This window comes from Pygocentrus nattereri, chromosome 19, assembly GCF_015220715.1.
Source record: "Pygocentrus nattereri isolate fPygNat1 chromosome 19, fPygNat1.pri, whole genome shotgun sequence".
In the NCBI taxonomy this organism is placed as follows: Eukaryota; Metazoa; Chordata; class Actinopteri; order Characiformes; family Serrasalmidae; genus Pygocentrus; species Pygocentrus nattereri.
The window spans coordinates 32,135,649-32,155,913 of record NC_051229.1 but is presented as its reverse complement, the minus strand read 5'-3'; the positions used below and the strand labels follow the sequence as shown (position 1 = coordinate 32,155,913).

The window sequence follows — 20,265 nt, the reverse complement described above, 5'->3', positions numbered from 1 at the left end:
GAATGAGTCTATGAAGATCTGCGACGTATTTATCAAGCGTGACATACCCCTCCTTTTTCTAAGGTCAGCAAGTCTAAAAACTTCCTATTTTCCAGCACTACTTCTTGTTAAGCACACAGTTCATCATTTACTAAGCGAGAGCTTCACTAGTCTCATTCGCTAGTTACTGTGTGGAATAAGCCAAATAATTTATCTTCTGTAAGGCATCTACAACGCCTCCAAATGGAAATATTCCCCAACCTACCGTCTGCGTTGTACTAGACCAGGGGTAATTTATGATGTGGCCATGTTTGTATTCCTGCTAGGCGAACAGCAAATTCTCTTTTCATATGATGGAAAGATCCATGAGATTGTAATATGGACTGTAATAGGAGGCATGGCTACAGCCATGTAACAGGAACCGCATCAGTTCCAGCATTTAGAGTGGCTGCTGATTAAACCTGTGATAACATTCTGTTGTTGTTTGGTCTGATTTGACAAGATCAGTTTGGGCACTTGATCTTCCGATACATTTTCTTACATTTGTGCACTCTAGAAAATATCTGTCTCCTCGGTGGATTCAGCAAGGATTCAATTGGAGCCACATCTGGACAGACTTTAGAATTGTTCTCTACTTGACAATTAGTGCACTAAAACGAGCATAAAACCATCAATTCAAGCTATTCATAAAGGTGCTATAGAGTGAATGATGAGCTGCTATTAGAGTCCAGCCATTCAAGTGGACAACAATATGTCCTACAATGGTACACCTGACAAGACTGATGAAAAGTTATTTCATTTGCTCCCTACTTGAGTATATATATATATATATATATATATATGTATATTCATATACTAATGAAGATATGATGACGATAGGGGATCAATCACTTGATCACTTGGAAGTTTTGACTGCATTCCCTACCTCACTACATATTGTGCACCGAATGTCACATGAAAGTCAGTCTTAAGTATTTCCATAGACACAATACAAGATTAAGGGATCTCATAAACCCCTTCCACTACATTTTTAGGTGAATTATGGTACGTCATTGAGGTGCGACAAAGCAATTCTATTCATATAGCACCCTTTATCACTGTGGTCATTCAAAGTGCTTGACAAATGAGAACACAAAGATCATTCTAATTAAACTTTAAAAAGAATGTAAAAGAATAGAAATTAAAAAAACACAAAGCTGTCGATTTAAAAGAGAAGAAATTAAACATTCAATTGAAAATGAACCATGAATACTAAAAGAACCACTTTCATGCCTTTAATGGTTCTTTACATTGTGGAGCAGTGCTTCACACTGATGGAGTATATGTTGTATATGGATCCATAGAGAACCTTTTTGAAAATGGTTCTATATAGCTTCAAACGGGTTCTGTTGTGTTGTTCTATTCTTCTATCGTTATAAGCTTCACATTATAACAATAGAAGAACCTTTTCGGTGCTGTGTACCATTTGCAAACTTGTAGAACCATGTTCAACACATTCTCCACCAATCTAAAGAGCCCTTTAAGCATGCAAACGGTTCTTTGAGTGTTCATGGTTCTATACAAAGCCACTGTCGTTCCTAAGTGAAAGGAACCATCGCAGAAGCCACGCCCCTCCCCCCTCCTGCCGTTCACCTGTTTACCTCCGCCTGCAGACCGCGAGCGCTCATTGGCTGCCGCCGGAAGCCTGTCTCGAGCCAGTCTCGAGCAGCTTTCGCGTGCATGGCGTGGATCGCGAGGCTGCGGGTGGCACTTCAGGTGGGGGCGGGGGATTTCTCAGAACATCGCTCCTCACAAAACTGGACAGAAGCTGAAAGTGCGGACCAGTAGCCGTCCAGTAGCAGCGTGTCCTATCTCTCCTCCTATTGGTCAGTCTTTACTTCGCGCTTTAATTTTCGGAGAGATCTTGATTTGTGAAAATACCCCCTCGGGGCTCGCGCGGGGCAGAACTTCAGAGTGAGTCCGCTCGTGCGCACGCGCGCTGGTAGTTTGGGGACAGCCGTAAAGTTTGCTCCTGTTAGACCGTCTCCGCAGCAGTCAGGGCGGTTTTTTTTGAGGACACAGGAAAAAGAAGAAGAAGGAGCAGAAAAGCAGCAGCTCTGTCCGTCCGTCGCGCGCTGAAGGAGCAGAGACCGCAATGGACGCAGCCAAACGGATCCTCGTGCTGGTTTTGACCTGTTCGCTCGGACCGGTGAGTCTATACAGACGGTCATCTCACTCAGACCTAATGAGTGATCCAGTGAGCAGCCTTCCAGTTTTACATTAACTGCACGCCTAGTTCACAGTGTTCTAGATACACTTCCATACAGGAATCCGACCCGCACTCTTTAAAAAGGGTTCTTTAGTAAAGGCAGTGGTTCTATATAGAGCCACGAACCCTCAAAGAACCATTTGCATGATTAATAGTTCTTTGCATAGTGGAATGGTTCTTCAGGTTGATGGAGAATGTGTTGTATAAGGTTCTAGATAGAACTTTTTCGAAAATGGTTCCATATAGCACCAAAAAGCTTTCTGCTATTCTTATGATGCCAAGCGTGTATCGGTAGGAGAACCTTTTGGCGGCTATTTAGAACCAATCTCAAAAAGGTTCTATACAGAACCATATACGACACATTCGGTGTCAAACTGAGGAACCATTTCGCCATGCGAAGAAGCATATTTCTTTGAGTATTCATGGTTCCATGTAGAACCACTGTCATTACTAAAGAACCCCTGAACAACCGTCTGTTTCAGTATATGGATTTATGTATTTATTTATATATGATGTTTTAGCAGATTGACATATATGCATAACACATGCATTTAACAATCTACACTCTTACATAATACGGCTCTTTAGGGGTTCTTTTGTGAAGGGAATGATTCTATTTAGAACCATGTGGTCTATATAGAGTTCTATAGCCTATAACATTACAAACTTAGCATCATAAAAATAGAAGAACCCTTTTTGGTGCTGTATAGAACCCTCTTCAAAAAGGTTCTATATAGAAGCAAATACGACACATTCCCCATCAGTCTGAAGAACCATTTTACCACACAGAGAACCATTTAAACATGAAACCTGCTTTTATACACACCTTTAGAAAGGAGGTTCTTAAGGGGTTCTTTAGTAAATTGAGCTTTACTATATAAAACTATGAAGTCTCAACGATTCTTATGTGTGCTTAACTACTTCTTTGCCTGGTGAAATGGTTCTTCAGATTCTAAATGGTTTTATATAAACCAAAAGTGTTCTTCTACTGTTATGATATCAAGCTTGTAACCATAGAAGAACCATTTAGTGCTAAAAAGAACCCTTGACACTGGGCATGGCTACCTAAAGCGGCTTATTCTACTAGCAATACTTTTGTATGAGGATTATACAAGCTGTGTTCAACTGAAGGCATGTGGAAGAAATGGGTCCACCTTAAAGTGACTGAATTTACTTATTAGAGGGGCTGGCTATACATTTGGACATATAATGTGTTTTATAGTACTGCTTTTCAGTGCTTGAGATTGCCTTATTCTCACACTGTATATCGTATGAAATGTTTTGCACTGTAAGTTTAATTAAATAATTATAAAAGTTAGATTTTTTCATATTTGGGCTGTCTGGACTGCTGTAACTGTTCCGATTGAAGAACTCATAGAAAATACAACTTTAAAACTGTTTAGGTGTACTCTTACCACAATTTAGAGAAAGCTCTTAAACCTAAAGGCGATTTCATTCTTATTTAACCTCATGTAGCGATTTGTATTGACTAGTTTTTCAGTGGGCACAATGTGCTAGATGATTGCAAAACACCGAGGAGGCCTGAGGTTTGAGAGAATTTCCTCTGGAGCAAACGTACGATTAGCAGACTGTAACGTAAACAGATGCAAGATGGAAAGTCCTCATTTTTAAATACATTAAAGTCTGCAGTGTTGCATTAACACTCTCAGCATTCTTTTAAAGTCCAGCTGTAGACAAAAGAAATACTGTACATGGGTATACAGTGTTTGAGACTTTCCTGTGTGTTATTAAGAGCGTATTGTGTGACCAACATCCAGACTCTTGATTCAACAAGTCGGTCACTTATATGTTAAATGATGTATTTTATCAATTCTATACCTCATTGACTTAAACAAGTCTCCAGCCTAATTGAAATGCACTCATGGTGTTGATTCAAACCTTTGGCTGTTAATTCAAATCTCTTGAAGGTGGTGAATGATCAGCCCAGTTAGTATTAATTCAACATTGTAGGTGTGGATTCAACCCACTCTGATTGTGTTAATTAAAACCTGTAGGTGTTAAATTAACCTGAATTTTTTTTTCAAAACTGTAGGTTAATTCAGTAAATAGATAATTCAGTCCTGAGAGTCAGTCATATAAGTGTTAATTCAGCATTGTAAATTCAATCCTTAAAGTATTAGTTCTATTTACTTTAATCCTGAAGGTGTTACTTAGTCCTGAGGATGTTAATTAAATTGCAGGTTTTAATTTAACACTGAATAAATTGAAAGCTGAAGGAAGTAATTCAACCCAGAAGATATTGCTTCAAACCCACGTGCTTGTTCAACCTGAAGGTGTTAATTTAATCTTGTAGGTGTTAATTCAACATTGTAGGTTCAATCCTTAAAGTATTAATTCAGCGCTGTAGGTGTTACTTGAATCCTGAAGGTATTACTTAGTTCCAAGGATGTTAATTCAACTGTGGGTGTTAATTTGACACTGAATAAACTGAAAGCTGAAGGAAATCATTGAAACCAGAAAATATAGTTTCCGTCCTACAAGTGTTTGTTCAATCCGAAGGTGCTAATTTAATCTTGTATGTGTTGATATAACATAGAAAGTGTTACTTTAATCCTGAGGGTGTTACTTAATTCCTAGGAAGTTAATTACATTTGAGGGTGTTCATTTAACACTGAATAAATTCAAAGCTTAAGGACAGAATTCACAACCTGAAGAAATGGGTTCAACCCTACAAGTGTTCATTCAATCTGAATGGTGTTAATTCAGTCTTGTAAGTGTTAGTTAAATCCAGTTCATTTGACATAGCAGGTATTGATGAAATGTTTTGGTTGTTAATTCAGTCCTGGAGCTTTTAGTTCAGTTCTGTAGGTGTTAATTTGAGACTGTAAGTGTTCATTCAAAATTGTTTTATCAATTCAGTTCTGAAGGGGTTAAATGGCCCTTACAGTCAAAAGTATTCATTCAGTTCTGAGGCTGATAATTCAACACTGTAGGTCATTGTTCAATCCTGAGGGTGTAAGATTAACTCTGGAGGTGTTTAATTTAACACAGCAAGTGCTAAAACAACACTGTAACTGTCTATATGTGGAAATTATATTGGATTTTATATCATTTTCTCATTTCTTCCATTGCATCTTCCAGTGTATAACCCGTTTGCATCAGAATCTCTTGTCTTTTGTCACTACCATAAATGACAGTTCTGGAGAACATATAGCACCTTTTAATTGAATGTATGAATCTGGCATTGTTGAGCATTGTTGCTGCGGCGTTGCCATGCCCACCTAGAACAGAACACATTGTCGTGAAGCTTGCTTGATTAAAAATAGTGATGCATTGGTTTCCTTTCATGGATGTGACGCCATGGCAACCACCTTCATTGTTGGCTGGTTATGTTCAAAGTCAGGAGTGTCCTTGGTCACAGCTCCATTCAAAAAGCTATGACGCATACAGCATTTTTATATGGCTGCTATAGCTCTTATTAAGGCATCAGTGTATATGTGCTGAAGGACGTTTCAACCATTTCATGCTCATCTATGTCTTTCCTTGAAGTGTTAACACTTGACGTTGGCAATATAGTTTCCTTTTTTCCAAGTTATCATGGGTGACGATACATGGAGGCCAGTTATATCTAATCTAAATGAGACTAAAATAGCTAAGTTAGCACCGTAGTGACTGTACAGTTCTCTTACAGGCTGAACATGGAACTTTTAATTAATTAAATGAACACCTGCACCTCATATAAAAGGTTTAGACCAGTAGTAGCACTGTTCTGCAGCCATATGGCTCTTGTTTGAGGCTAACAATTGCTGTTGGAGAAAAGATTTATACCTTCACTGAGCACCTCCATCTGCCAAAGTAACTGCAATAAATCTCACAGTCCTCTAGAGCTCTGTGGAGGAATCACACTGTCTCATAATGAAGATTATGCCTTAAGGAAAATTGGACCCTGGCTGCAGAGGGAAGGTGGTTGGGGAAGTGAATTATGTTGTCACATGTCATTGGTTCAAGCAATGCAAAGATGTCCAGCATTTTTAATACAAAAATAGCAAAATATGCAAGATATAAAATTAGAATTCCAATTAAATAGGAGATTAATTGAATTGATTTAATGTGTAGCATAGGAAGGCATTGTAAATCCGTGTTTTTGGTTACTGTTTGAAAACATTCCCGTTTATATGACAAACACTCTTAGATTACATTAACATTAAACACACACACACACACACACACACACACACACACACACACACACATTTTCTAAGCCGCTTCTCCCTCAGGGTCGCAGGGGGATGCTGGAGCCTGTCCCAGCGGTCATCGGACGGAAGGCAGAATGAAGATATGATGACGATAGTGGATCAATCACTTGATCACTTGGAAGTTTTGACTGCATTCTCTTTGGATTCTTATTCAAAACGCTTGCAATCATCAGATTCGTCTGCTTGGAGAAGGGCTCCAAAGCACAGTCCGTGTTACAAAATGTTATTCCCATACACTGCATGCAATTACACCTGAGAAATCCCTACAACATACTTAGTTTAGCTTTAATTATATTCTACGTTATTCAACATTGTCTTACATTTTAAGTGGAATAATTACAACTACTAACTTAGAACATATGAACCTTCAGTCTGGCACCTTACATTTAGCATTACGTCCTCTGACAAAGGGATGTGATGATCTTCTTGGTGAAAAAAGGCCTAGAGCATAATTTTCAAACCACAATTTCAAATATTGGGCAGAAAGGAGAAATTCACAATTAGTTGCAATTTGATATTTTTTACTCTACATCAACAGTCAAGACTATTCTTTTCTTCCTTATATTCTTACAGAGATACGCTTTCTTATGGCAATGACAAAATACAATCCTCTTTGCTCCCTATTATAAACCTCCCACCTTTTTGACATCCAACAAAAGTTGCCATCGTTAGGCAGCACATCCGCTCTGTACATTGCAAGTAATAATTGTGACTATTTCTGTGCTTGGTATAAAGCAGCCCATGCTTTTCCATTCAGTGTTCATTAGGGAATTTTTGTTTTCATTCACTCATAAAAGTGCTGTCTGTAACCTTTTGTGTGAATGTCAATGAAAATGCTATGAATAAAGGAAACAGTCCAGTTTGCTGCACTGAATGCAAAAAAAATAATCTAACTTTGGCCCTATCTGTTCAAGCAGATGTTATCGGTCCAGATGTGTGAGATCAAGCTAGACCTGGAGAGGGAACGACACGAGTGTCTGGCCAAGTTGGAAAATGTCACATCAGGTTTGTTTACTTTTCATGCGCATAAATAATAGCCACTGGGAAAACTGAATATGATTGCTGCGTTTGCCTGTGATTGTTAGCCAGTGTAACGTTATTAGTGCAGCTCCCTCTTCATTAATAAGCAAACGTCTCTATTAAAGAATTAAAATCTAATCCATCTAATCAAAGCTACGCTGGCAAAATCACGAACTGAACTGATGGGGTAGGGGGTTTTGAGTTGAGTTTGAGTGAAGAATAAAGAACATGGCACCTTTATTAAGCATTAGGCAGTAAAAAAAGCCTGTAAAAGAGATCATAATGTCCTACATGTTTCTTGTATTTTATTCCCTGAGGTCTAATAATGATACTTGTGTGGGTTTATGTCATAATTCATTTTCACATGACCATTTTCCAACCTCTCTCTTTAGAACAAAAAAGTTTTTTTGTTACCTTTAAGGCTGATATATGTAAATGACGTCTGTTCTGACTGACTGCCCTGTGTTGCACCTTATTCTGAACTGAAACACCCCTAGTTTCATCTTTAATGTGCAGGGCTAAGCTGCTGTAGGGTTAAAAGGTGGTTATATTTGTTTTGAAGCTTAATTTCCACATGTGAACAGCAGAGTTTTGAAGCTTTCACAATGTTCACACACAACTTGAAACTTTTATTTCAAGAAAGCAAGGACAACTTTTAAATGCAGAGTTTTTAAACACTGCGTCAACTCACTGTCCACTCTATTAGACGCTCCTACCTTGTCAGTCCACTATGTAGATGTAAAGTCAGGTCACCTTCATCAGCGGTCACAGGATGCTGCCCACAAGACGCTGTGGGCTGGATATTTTTGGTTGGTGAACTATTCTCAGTCCAGCAGTGACACTGAGGAGTTTAAAAACTCCAGCAGCGCTGCTGCGTTTGATCCACTCAGACCAGCGCAACACACACTAACACACCACCACCACGTCAGTGTTACTGCAGTGCTGAGAATGATCCACAGCCCAAACAGTACCTGCTCTGTGAGGGTCCATGGAGGTCCTGACCACTGAAGAACAGGGTAAAGGGGGGCTAACAAAGCATGCAGAGAAACAGATGGACTACAGTCTGTAATTGTAGAACTACAAAGTGCAGCTATACAGTAAGTGGAGCTGATAAAATGGACAATAAGTGTAGAAAGGAGGTGGTCATAATGTTATGCCTGTCCTGTCTTCATGACCATTTTCCAACCACTTTCTTTAGAACAAAAGAGGTTTTTGTTACTGCGCCTTTAAGGTTGATATATGTAGATGATGTGTATTCAGATTGGCTGCCCCTCATGATGTACCTTATTCAAAAAGCAGTTCATAACTTCAGTCTGAATGTGTGGGGCTAAACTGCTATAGACTCAATAGGCATCATTTTATAAATGTGTTTTTTTTGTGACATCACAAAAGCAAAGCATTTATGTTTTATGTTTTAACAAATGTAATATTTTAATAATTAATTAAATAATGTTTACATAAACATATTTTTTTATTAATAAAAGTGAGGAACATTCATTTTTCCATGAAATGGGCCCTTTAACAGCTCACTTAGCAGGGTTGCTCCAGGCCCAATAGATAGATATGACACCGCGAAAACAACCAATTCAAAATGTTGCTGCTTAATTTCACACATGAATGGGGGAGTTTTGAGATGTTATCAGTGTTTGTGTAATACATCAAAATCTGTTATTTCGAGAAAGTGTTGAAAGTGGGGTTTTCCTTGTTAAATGTATAAAGATCTAATCTGCCTAATCAAATGTTGTGGGCAAAATCGTAGACTTGAACAGTAGAGAATGTTGTTCTGGTATAATAGGAAGAATATAGCATTGTTTTGCTACAGTTTGGGGAATGTGTCTATATTATAGACAAGTTCTGACCACCTTCATTTTTCTTATTTTCTTATTTATTGCTTTTTTTTAACCACCTGTTCTCTTCTGGATGTGGCTGAGCTACAGCCTTTCCAAAGAAAGAAAAATATCAGCACTGAAAGCACTTTGAAGCAACAGCTAGTTCAAAGTAGCGAAATACTTTGAAGCAACTTCATGAGAATCATTATTTTTTTTAATTAGCGAGCATCTAATGTGATGAGTCACTGGAATCCTCATCAACACATGCTGTGCTTCACTCTTCACTCTTCAGAACAGGGGATGGAACCTTGAACAGTAGAAGAACTGAATCTGCCTGCCTTTAAAAAAAGCATGAAAAATACAGCAGTATATCTTAAAATGATGATCTTATCAACAACATTATAATATTAGCTGGAATTTCTGTTACATTTATCAACACTGGAGAAAACGGTGTGTTCAACTAAAGATATTAAAATTGAAGACAGGCGTTTCAGCTCCTCTGGAATGGACCAGAGTAAAGGTCAGAGGTAGCCCCTCGTACCTTCTGATGGTGTAGATTTATAAGACACTTTTATAAACTGATGATTTGTGTTTGCATATATTGGCCTTTAGGATAGGGTAGGAGGCCATGCCACAGGCACAGTCAATCAAGCTCATTCGCTTGACATCATGACATGATATGTTTGTTAAAGATAAAATACATTTAAAATGGCATTTTTGTCTTTTCTGTGTTGGAGTATCTGTGAAGAGTATGACTAATAATTTATGGTTGTGCTTATTCCTCCTGGTGTGTTGTTTATTGTGACTTTTCTACTATTGACAGTAAAATATAAATAATAAAATGCCATTTTTTCCTGCAAACTTCAGTCTTCATGTAAAAAATTATGTTGAATACTATGTAAAATAATGAAATATTCCACAAAAATAATGAAAGCTCAAGACACATTATAATAATAATAATTGTTACTATTATTTATTTTTTATTAAATAAACATCTAGGCAAGAACCCAGACTTTCTGGAACAGTGTGTTTTGGAGAGATGTGTCAAAGATAGAGTTGTTTGGCCAAAAGCCATGTTTGTCAAAAATCGAAGTCAAATCAAAGAAAAAAAAATCATATAACATGTAAAGTGTGCATTTTGGGATACAGTATATCACAAAGACAGTTCTCACTGCATACTGGAATATTTAGCTGGAGTAGTATATCATCAAGGTATCTTTGGCGTGCTGTAGAAACTCATGTTGGTGGTCACACACTGCATACTATTTTTGGGCACAGTCAGTGTGCCAGCAGTGTGGTGTGTAGTAGGGTATTTGAAACACAGCCTATGTTTTAGATGCTAAATAAAGTGATCCTATATTAAGCTATTTAGAAATCTCTTAACACCCCAATTTTAACACCTGGTGCAGTTTCTTCTGCCTGGGACAGATGACACACTAGTCAACATGCTGTCAGAAATAAACATGATTGAAAGCATGCTAGCTAGCAATCGAGAACAGTAGGAAAAGTATAGTCATTTGGACTATAGAGTCAATAAAAACTGATATTTTTAGTGGACTAGAAATGATTAGTTGATTAAATTAGATGATGAATTCAAGTGTTCCAATAATTTCCATGGCCACAGGTGTATAAAACCAAGCACCTAGGCCTGCAGACTGATTCTACAAATATTTGTGAAAGAATGGGTCACTTACAGATGCTCAGTGAATTCAAGCATGGTACCGTGATAGGACGCCACCTGTGCAACAAGTCCAGTCGTGAAATTTCCTCACTACATTCCACAGTCATGTGTCAGTGGTATTATAACAAAGTGGAAGTGATTGGGAATGACAGCAATTCAGCCATGAAGTAGTAGGCCATGTAAAATGACAGAGAGGGGTCAGAAGATGCTGAGGCGCATACTGCACAGAGGTCACCAACTTTCTGCAGATTCAGTCGCTACAGACCTCCAAACTTCATGTGGCCTTCAGATCAGCTCATCCAGGGTTTCCATGGCCAAGCAGCTGCATCCAAGCCTGACATCACCAAGCGTAATGCAAAGCGTCAAATGCAGTGATGCTCTGGAGTGACGAATCACGCTTCTCTGTCTGGAAATCCGATGGATGACTCTGGGTTTGACGGTTGCGAGGAGAACAGTACTTGTCTGACTGCATTGTGCCAAGTATAAAGTTTGGTGGAGTGGGGATTATGGTGGGGGGTGGTTTTTTAGAGGTTGGGCTCGGCCCCTTAGTTCCAGTGAAAGGAACTCTTAATGCTTCTGCTAACCAAGAGATTTTGGACAATTTCAGGCTCCCAACTTTGTGGGAACAGTTTGGGGATGGCCCCTTCCTGTTCCAACATGACTGCACACCAGTACACAAAGCAAGGTACATAAAGACATGGATGAGTGAGTTTGGTGTGGAAGAACTCGACTGGTTTGCACAGAGTCCTGATTTCAACCCGATACAACACATTTCAGATTAATTAGAGAGGAGACTGCAATCTCACTCAAGTTCATATGCGCGTGGAGACAGGCGAGCAACACCCCTGATTCATATAGTGCCCTTGAAGGCCATAATCACCTGGATCAGGTGTGTTAGATTATGATTGGAGTTGTACTGTGCAGGGTGGTACATCTCCAGGACCAGGGCTTGCCACCTCTGCAATAAAAAATTGTCATGGTCGTATGAATACCGTATACCTTGATTACCTGATGAATGGACCAATAGAATAGGATATTACCACATGGGCTCAGGAACACTTCAGAAAACCATCGTCAGTGAACACAGTTCGTTGCTCCATCTACAGGTGCAAGTTAAAACTCTGCCATGCAAAGCGAAAGCCAGATATCAACAACACCCAGAAACGCCGCTGACTTCTCTGGGCCCAAGCTCATCTGAGATGGACTGACGCAAAGTGGAAAAGTGTCCTGTGGTCTGACGAGTCCACATTTCAGATTGTTTTTGGAAATCATGGACGTCGTGTCCTCTGGGCCAAAGGGGAAAAGGACTGTCCAGATTGTTATCAGCGCAAAGTTCAAAAGCCAGCATCTCTGATGGTGTGGAGGTATGTTAGTGCCCATGGCAGGGGTAACTTGCACATCTGTGAAAGCCCCATTAATGCTGAAAGGTACATACAGGTTTTGGAGCAACATCTGCTGCCATCCAAGCAACGTCTTTTTCAGGGACGTCCTATTTCAGCAAGACAATGCCAAGCCACATTCTGCATGTGTTACAACAGCGTGGCTTCGTAGTAAAAGAGTGCGGGTACTAGACTGGCCTGCCTGCAGTCCAGACCTGTCTCCCATTGAAAATGTGTGGCACATTATGAAGTGCAAAATACGACAATGAAGACCCCGGACTGTTGAGCAAATGAAGTTGTACATCAAGCAAGAATGGAAAAGAATTCCACCTACAAAGCTTCAACAATTAGTGTCTTTGTAGTGTATTCAATTGAATATAGGTTGAAAAGGATTTGCAAATCATCGTATTCTGTTTTTATTTATGTTTTACACAACGTCCCAACTTCATTGGAATTGGGGTTGTACAATGCTGAAAAATTTCAAACTGTATCACTGATACAGTGATCACTCTCGTTCCAGCCTCTCATTTACTTCATGTATCCTACCATCAGTGATCAGAGCTTAGCATCTGGGTGCATCCAGTCAGAGTACAGTGGGCAGGGAGAGGGTGGGCCTCATGTTATCCAAGCTTCCACACTCAGATGATGGATTTTTCTGAAGTTTGTACTTGTAGAGGCTTGTTTTGTTAGAAGGCTGATATGCAGGAGTTGGAAAAGTTCCACTGGAGAACGTTTATGTATCGGAGCCTAACTACAATCTGTGTAGTAAATTATTAGACTTCTATAGAAACAAGATATCTTATCAGAAATCGAATTAAATTATAAACACAAAAAGAAATCATAGTCATACCTGGAAATCCATACCACCATTTGATGTGACTCATTCATACAGCCTGTAATCTGAAGTAGACGTAATGTTAAAAAAACGGAGGCGTGTGAATAAAGTGAGCATCTGTTTGTTGACATTAATAAGAGTTGTTCTGCCTTACTCCCATGCATGTGGCTAATCAAAAGAAAGTGCTGTCTATTCCCTCATCCAGACAAAACTAATCTACTATTGATTATGTTTTTAATAGACAAAGTAATGACAGGTGGTGGTGCTTTGAAGTTGAAGCCTGTTCAAAGACAGAAAGGCCTCCCGAGTAATAAGCAATACAGCAATATGCAGATTGTTTTCTTGTACTATTAGGCATGCGATGTCTGCACACTCTCCCAAGCGATAACATTCTTGATTGCTTTGTCTGCTCCAAAGTAACTAAAAGAAAATAACAGTGAATGAACAGCCGCTTATTTGGCTTGTTTTCTTGTTGAATCTGCTACAAGACAGGTGATTAGATGATGACCCTCAGAAATGCCACGGAAGTCTGTGGACGCTGATGTATATCAGACCAAAGCTGTGGTGAATGTCTGTATTGTTGGTTCTCAGAAAGGCAAAAAGTCCACCATCAGCACAGAATAAATCATAAAGTTAAGGAAGTATTTCCTTTTGATCACAAAAACTGCCGTCATCTCTGCAAAATAAGGGTTTTAAAATTTTTGTTCACTGCCACAATATAATAAAAGTCGAATTCCTCTTACTAAAAGAGTAACATGGACATTCATTCTTGTAATTTTTGTGAATATTCTGGTCAAACGTTGTTTTACAAGTTAATTATAGAGACAGAAAGAACATGGGACCCCTAACACCTGTGCGAGACCTGGTAGACAACCGAAACAGTTCCCATCAGATAAATAGCACTTCATCTTTCATCTGTGAGAGAGAGGAGAAAATCAAGCTGCTTCAGATCTGAAAACATCCACAGGTGTTTCTCTCCATCCTTCCACTGTGAGAAGACAACTCAGTGCTATGGGTCTGAAAGGATGTGAAATATCCTTGTGATATGTGAAATAGGCATTGTACTTAAAAAAATCACATACTGATGTTGAACTGTTGAAAAATTAACTGTTGTTCATAGAACTAACCAATGTGGCCCAAAACTGGCCCAAATACATTGTTGAGCCATGCCAATCACTCCAGAATTGGACCACAAATATTGACATGAGGCAAAGATTACACAGCTGACCTGTGTACACTCTGGCCCAGAATAGGGCAACTGTAGGTCCCCAGTAGCCAACAAACTCCAGAATTTGCTTTTGCATATGTTTGACCAAGCATTAGCAACCTAGTAAAGTTTAGTATTACTGTTTTGTTTTGTGATATACTGTATACATGAAGCATCTCTATTTTCTATTTATATTGTCATGGTGGTAAATGTGCATGTCTGCAAAATTTCTGAACAATACTGGAACCTCTGTGTGCAATTTGGTCAAAATTAGCTGTTGTGGTGTGAAACCAACCAAACCAAATGAAAAAGATACAGTCACAAAAACTCATGAATAGGTTTACAGATACATGTTATTAAATAATGGTTTTAGTAGCTCAGTCTGATTGCAGGTTTTTTTTTTGCACCACTCCTGTTCCCACTGTACATTTTATAAGTCAGTGCTGAATGGGGAAAGGTAAATGTATATCTAACAGTGTCTGTGTTTACATGCAAAGGTTTTTGCCAGTCCAGTTGAAAACATCCGATTACAGATTAAGACCGAGGTGTTTATATGTTCACTCTACTCAACAATCTGATGGAAAATCTTTGTTTACCTGTGCACTACAAGTAATTGCATCCAAAATGACGCGTGGAGAACAACTTGGAGTAAAGGTTGCCATGACAGCGACCATCACATGAGGTCCAGTGAGATGAGTTTTCAGTTGGCGCGCTTGTCTTTTTAATTATAAAAATATGTCAGACTCAGAAAAACGTCCTTCATGTGTACTTATTGAAGAAGGCCATGAGGAAGACGTCGAGTTCTGAGACAGATAAGATGGACATCCGTCCCACTACTGTCTTTTCAAGATCAGAGCATAAACTTCGTCTCCTCTGCAGACCAGTTTCTGCTCCGCCGTGTTGAACGTTATAAACTTTTGCTACAATGCAACGAACATGCAGAATGGTCTTAAATGTTCTGATTGGGAATATAATCAGATGCACTTGTTTAAACGGATATTATTCTTCTTAGCAGATTATTTACAGGATTACCCACCTCATTCAATCAGATCGAAATTGTATTCCAAATGGCCTCAATCGGCCAATGTTTACATTGATGTATTCTGTTCCGATTGAGCTATTAGTAGTGATACTTTTTAATCCCACACCCGGGGAAATTCCACCTCCGCATTTAACCCATCCGTGAAGTGAAACACCACATACACACTAGTGAACACACACACTAGGGGGCAGTGAGCACACACTTGGCCGGAGTGGTGGGCAGCCCTATCCACGGTGCCCGGGGAGCAGTTGGGGGTTAGGTGTCTTGCTCAAGGGCACCTCAGTCATGGACTGTCGGCCCGGGGGACCGAACCGGCAACCTTCCAGTCACAGGGCCAGATCCGTAACCTCCAGCCCACGACTGCCCCTATTAGTCGGATTATTAACGGATTATAAGGCTGCATGTAAACGTGGCTACATGAATATCAATAGAAGGAACTAGTAGGAATGCTAATAGGAATGACTGAAACTGCTCGTTAAACATTAATGATTTCCTGTTTTCCCAGGCTGCAGCAGTAAATGGGACTTTGCGTGCTGGCCGTCGGCTAACGTTGGACAGCTGGTCACCATTCCTTGCCCCAGTTACTTCAGCCATGTCAGTGACAAAAGAGGTAATATCAGCATCAGTATAAACCTCTAATCATCTTTTCTCCAAGGAAGATGCTGAAGAATTTTGCTATGTAGAGACTTGCTCTTAAAGGGAAACAAAAACATTCTCTCAGACCACCCACAGTTTTGTGTGCAATACTGTTCAACATTCAGTAAATAACGCAAGCGAGGTTTGAGGCAGTGGCGTAATTAGTGTGTTTGTAACAGGTAGCTAACTCCACTTTCTTTAATAAAAAGAGAGGAAGAGAGAAGAGGAGATGGCCTGAGTCAGAATGTGTGGGACCCTAGGGATCTATATGTTACCGAGCAGAGGCCTAGACCTTCTCTTATTGTGATACATTTGTCTCTGGAGGTCTCTGCTGTGACAAGATTGACTGGAGGGAGTTAAGGGTAGAACCAAGATCATTTTATTTTTCTTTTGCTCAGGACATGTAACAAAAAAATAAACAGCAAAACAGAACAGAACAGTCGTGAGCTTTTCAGTTTTCTTTTGGTCTGTGAAGAAGCATTTTCTCCTTGGTCTGTCCTTAGCAACAGAATTTAATGCTTGAAAGGGAATTCATCTGTTTTGTTTTTAATTCTACATAATTAAATGGTTAATATGTAAACATAGTCATTCAGAGTGGTTTGATGTGCAATTTTCCATTCTAGAGAAACAAAACAAGTCAGACCTGTTCACATTGGTGGTGATAGGAACCAGACGTCCAAAGCATTTAATGCATTTAAAATGGAATCGAATACAGTTTTTACACAAAGTCATCATTATAACTACACTACTCTATAACATTTGGAGGGTTATAAGGCAAAATAGTACCCAGAGAAAACATATTTTTACTTATTTTACATATTTTTAAAACATATTTTACTATGAAGCGTGGCTTCATAGTAAAAGAGTGCAGTACTAGACTGGCCTGCCTACGGTCCAGATCTGTCTCCCATTGAAAATGTGTGGCACATTATGAAGCGCAAAATACGACAACGGAGACCCCGGACTGTTGAGCAACTGAAGTTGTACATCAAGCAAGAACGGGAAAGAATTCCGGCCTAGAAAGCTTCAACAATTAGTCTCCTCAGTTCCCAAACACTTAATGAATGTTGGTAAAAGGAAAGGTGATGTATCACAGTAGTAAACATGCCACTTTGATTTGCAAATCATCGTATTCTGTTTTTATTTATGTTTTGCATAACATCCCAACTTCATTGGAATTAGGGTTGTATATCATTGGAAGGTTCTGGAATGTAGATTAAGGGATGATATGTGTATCTTGACTTTACCTTTTTAGGAGAGGCAAAAGTGTAGCAGCAAAGGTTTAATCATTTGCCTACTGAGCAAGACTGCCCCTTATAAACACTTGAGATGCACTGATCATGAACATCTTTAAAACTACTTTGGCAGATGGTCAATTTTCTGGACTGAAGCCCATGCTTTGTGGTCTAAATTAACATATTGCTGTGGTTGGATCAAAACCTTGTTTTCCTCTGAAATGGGAACTTTACAGGAGAAGGAAAAAACATACTCTAGTTTTAATGTAAGACAATGGAACCATACTTTTTTCCAAGTAATTTAGGGTCATTTCTTTTGGTCCATTCATCATGAAATTTACACACAATGTATAGGACAACGGGTACTTTAAAATTATGTGAAAAACAGAAAAGCAAAATTGGAGATTTTGTTCTGACAGCAATGATATGAAACACACTAGCACATTTTCAGTACTTTCAGTACATTTTCAGCCAAAGTTTCAGCCAAAATGGCCAAAAGTATGTGGACAAACAATCATCACATCTGTATGAGCTTGTTTTATGTGGTCTTCCTAAACCAGCTGCATGCTCCACTCTTCTAGAAAGACTTTGCACTAGATTCTGGAGTGTGCCTGTGGGATTTGGTAAAGCTTGGTATTGTGCATAATGATATTAGGCTTAAGTGCAGCTGCTCAGCCATGCAAATGCATTACTAGAATCACAGAGATGCTGGCTTTTGAACTTTGCACTGATAGCAATCCGGACAGTCCTTTTCCCCTTTGGCCCGGAGGACACGACGTCCATGATTTCCAAAAACAATTTGAAATGTGGACTCATCAGACCACAGGACACTTTTCCACTTTGCATCAGTCCATCTCAGATGAGCTTGGGCCCAGAGAAGCCGGCAGCATTTCTGTGTGTTGTTGATTTCTGGCTTTCGCTTTGCATGGCAGAGTTTTAACTTGCACTTATAGATGGAGCGACGAACTGTGTTCACTGACAGTGGTTTTCTGAAGTGTTCCTGAGCCCATGTGGTAACATCCATTACAGAATGATGTGGGTTTTTAATGCAGTGCCGACTGAGGGATCGAAGGTCACGGGCGTTCAATGTTGGTTTTCTGCCTTGCCGCTTACTTGCAGAGATTTCTCCAGATTCTCTGAATCTTTTGATGATATTATGGACTGTAGATGATGAAATCCCTAAATTCCTTGCATTTGCACGTTGAGAAACGTTGTTCTTAAACTGTTGGACTATTTGCTCATGCAGTTGTTCACAGAGTGTTGAACCTTGCCCCGTCCTTGCTTGTGAATGACTGAGCCTTTCAGGGATGCTCCCTTTATACCCAATCATGACACTCACCTGTTTCCAATTAACCTGTTCACCTGTGGAATGTTCCAAACAGGTGGTCCAAACAGGTGGTCTTTCCCAGTCTTTTGTTACCCCTGTCCCAACTTCTTTGGAACGTGTTGCAGGCATCAAATTCAAAAGGAGTGAATAGTTGCAAAAAACACTAAAGTTTATCTGTTTGAACATTAAATATCTTGTCTTTGTAGTGTATTCAATTGAATATAGGTTGAAAGGATTTGCAAATCATCGTATTCTGTTTTTATTTATGTTTTACATAGCGTCCCAACTTCATTGGAATTGGGGTTGTAATTCCATTTGAATATTACAGCAAAACGAAAGCAAATTCTCGACTTTAAGGGTTAGGTCATATTAACTTATTACATTAAGTTTAATCTAAGATTACTATTTTGATCTTAGATAACAACTTGGAGAGTTAATGTTAAGATGTTAATAAGACATTATTGTGATAAATGGTGAATGGAACAAATTTTTTAACTCTGTTAATGCATTTTCCTAGTTTGATCCATTAGACCATTTGTAGTTCCACCCTGAAGCCCAGCTGCTAATGTGCTTTATGTTGCTATGACTGACTCTGCATCTGTGTTTCATTTAAATTTTCAGTGGCGAGTTCCATTGACAGCTCTCTTAATGAAAATAGTTATTTGCAGTTACTGTAATTTTATGACAGTGCTTATGCTGATAATGTCATTAATATCAGTAACGTCAGCACAGGAGGATGCCTTTATCAGACTGCTCTGCACAATGCTCACAGGAGATGTATATATAAATCAACAAGCAGCAAAATATCAAACACAACAGTAAGTGGAAACTGGTTTTCATAGAAGCAAGATGTAACCTAGCAGTATGTGAGCAAGAGGCTACAAACAGTGATGAAAACTGGAAATGTTCACTCTTTGAAAGGTTTTGCTGGCTCATATAGCTATAAAATTTAATAACATTATAGCTAGAATTTGAAATGAGAAACAAATCTGTTCTTAGGGGTCAAATTGGAGCAAATGTGATTAATCATGATTAACTACCCAAAATAATGTGGTCATTGGTGACAAATTATTTCAACCATGTTTTATAAAAACCCCATCAGCACGGTTATAAATATTAAAAATTTTACAGAAAAATTTTATTTAATTCCTACTATTAAAGTGGGCCACTAGCTATCACACCCTCTTGAGTGAATAGTAGGTTCCTGCAACAAGTGGCTAACGCAAGTAGCAAGCAGCATCTAACTAAACTACAGACAATAATGCACTGTGAAAAGGGCTGCCTTAAACTTTTGACTTACTTGAGGTTCAAATCAGAAGTTGATATAGCATAATTCAGCCTGATTCAAACTATTTTGTACAGTGTGCAATAACTCCCCTTTACAAGCACTCTTAAGGGAACAATATGTAAGATGATGATCTGTCAAATTCGTACCCAGTCCCTCCTCTCTCTTCACTCCTCCCCCTGTTTTCTTACTAGTCTAGAAGAAATGTTGCATTCAACATTCATCTTCATCCCTTTACTCACCTACAGCTACAGTCTATAGCAGTGGAAAGAAGCACCAATGTTAACTCCTGTTTTGCTTCTATTTATGTCACTTCTTCCTTTTTTGTGGTTCCTTGCCAGTGTG

The 20,265-nt window shown here is 39.1% G+C and overlaps 1 protein-coding gene across 2 annotated transcripts in view; it reads left to right on the top strand.

The window, feature by feature from the left end:
* Positions 1-1,734: 1,734 nt before the first annotated feature.
* Positions 1,735-20,265, top strand: part of vipr1a (vasoactive intestinal peptide receptor 1a) — a 66,754-nt gene continuing 48,223 nt past the window's right edge. The window contains exons 1-3 of one of the 2 annotated variants that reach the window (XM_017711356.2): positions 1,735-2,167; positions 7,362-7,449; positions 15,943-16,047. In XM_017711356.2, coding sequence (XP_017566845.1) covers positions 2,114-2,167; positions 7,362-7,449; positions 15,943-16,047 — 247 coding nt within the window. In that variant the 5' untranslated portion in view covers positions 1,735-2,113. Of the gene's footprint in view, positions 2,168-7,358; positions 7,450-15,942; positions 16,048-20,265 lie in introns of both variants that reach the window. The other variant, XM_037530865.1, reaches the window with a different exon arrangement.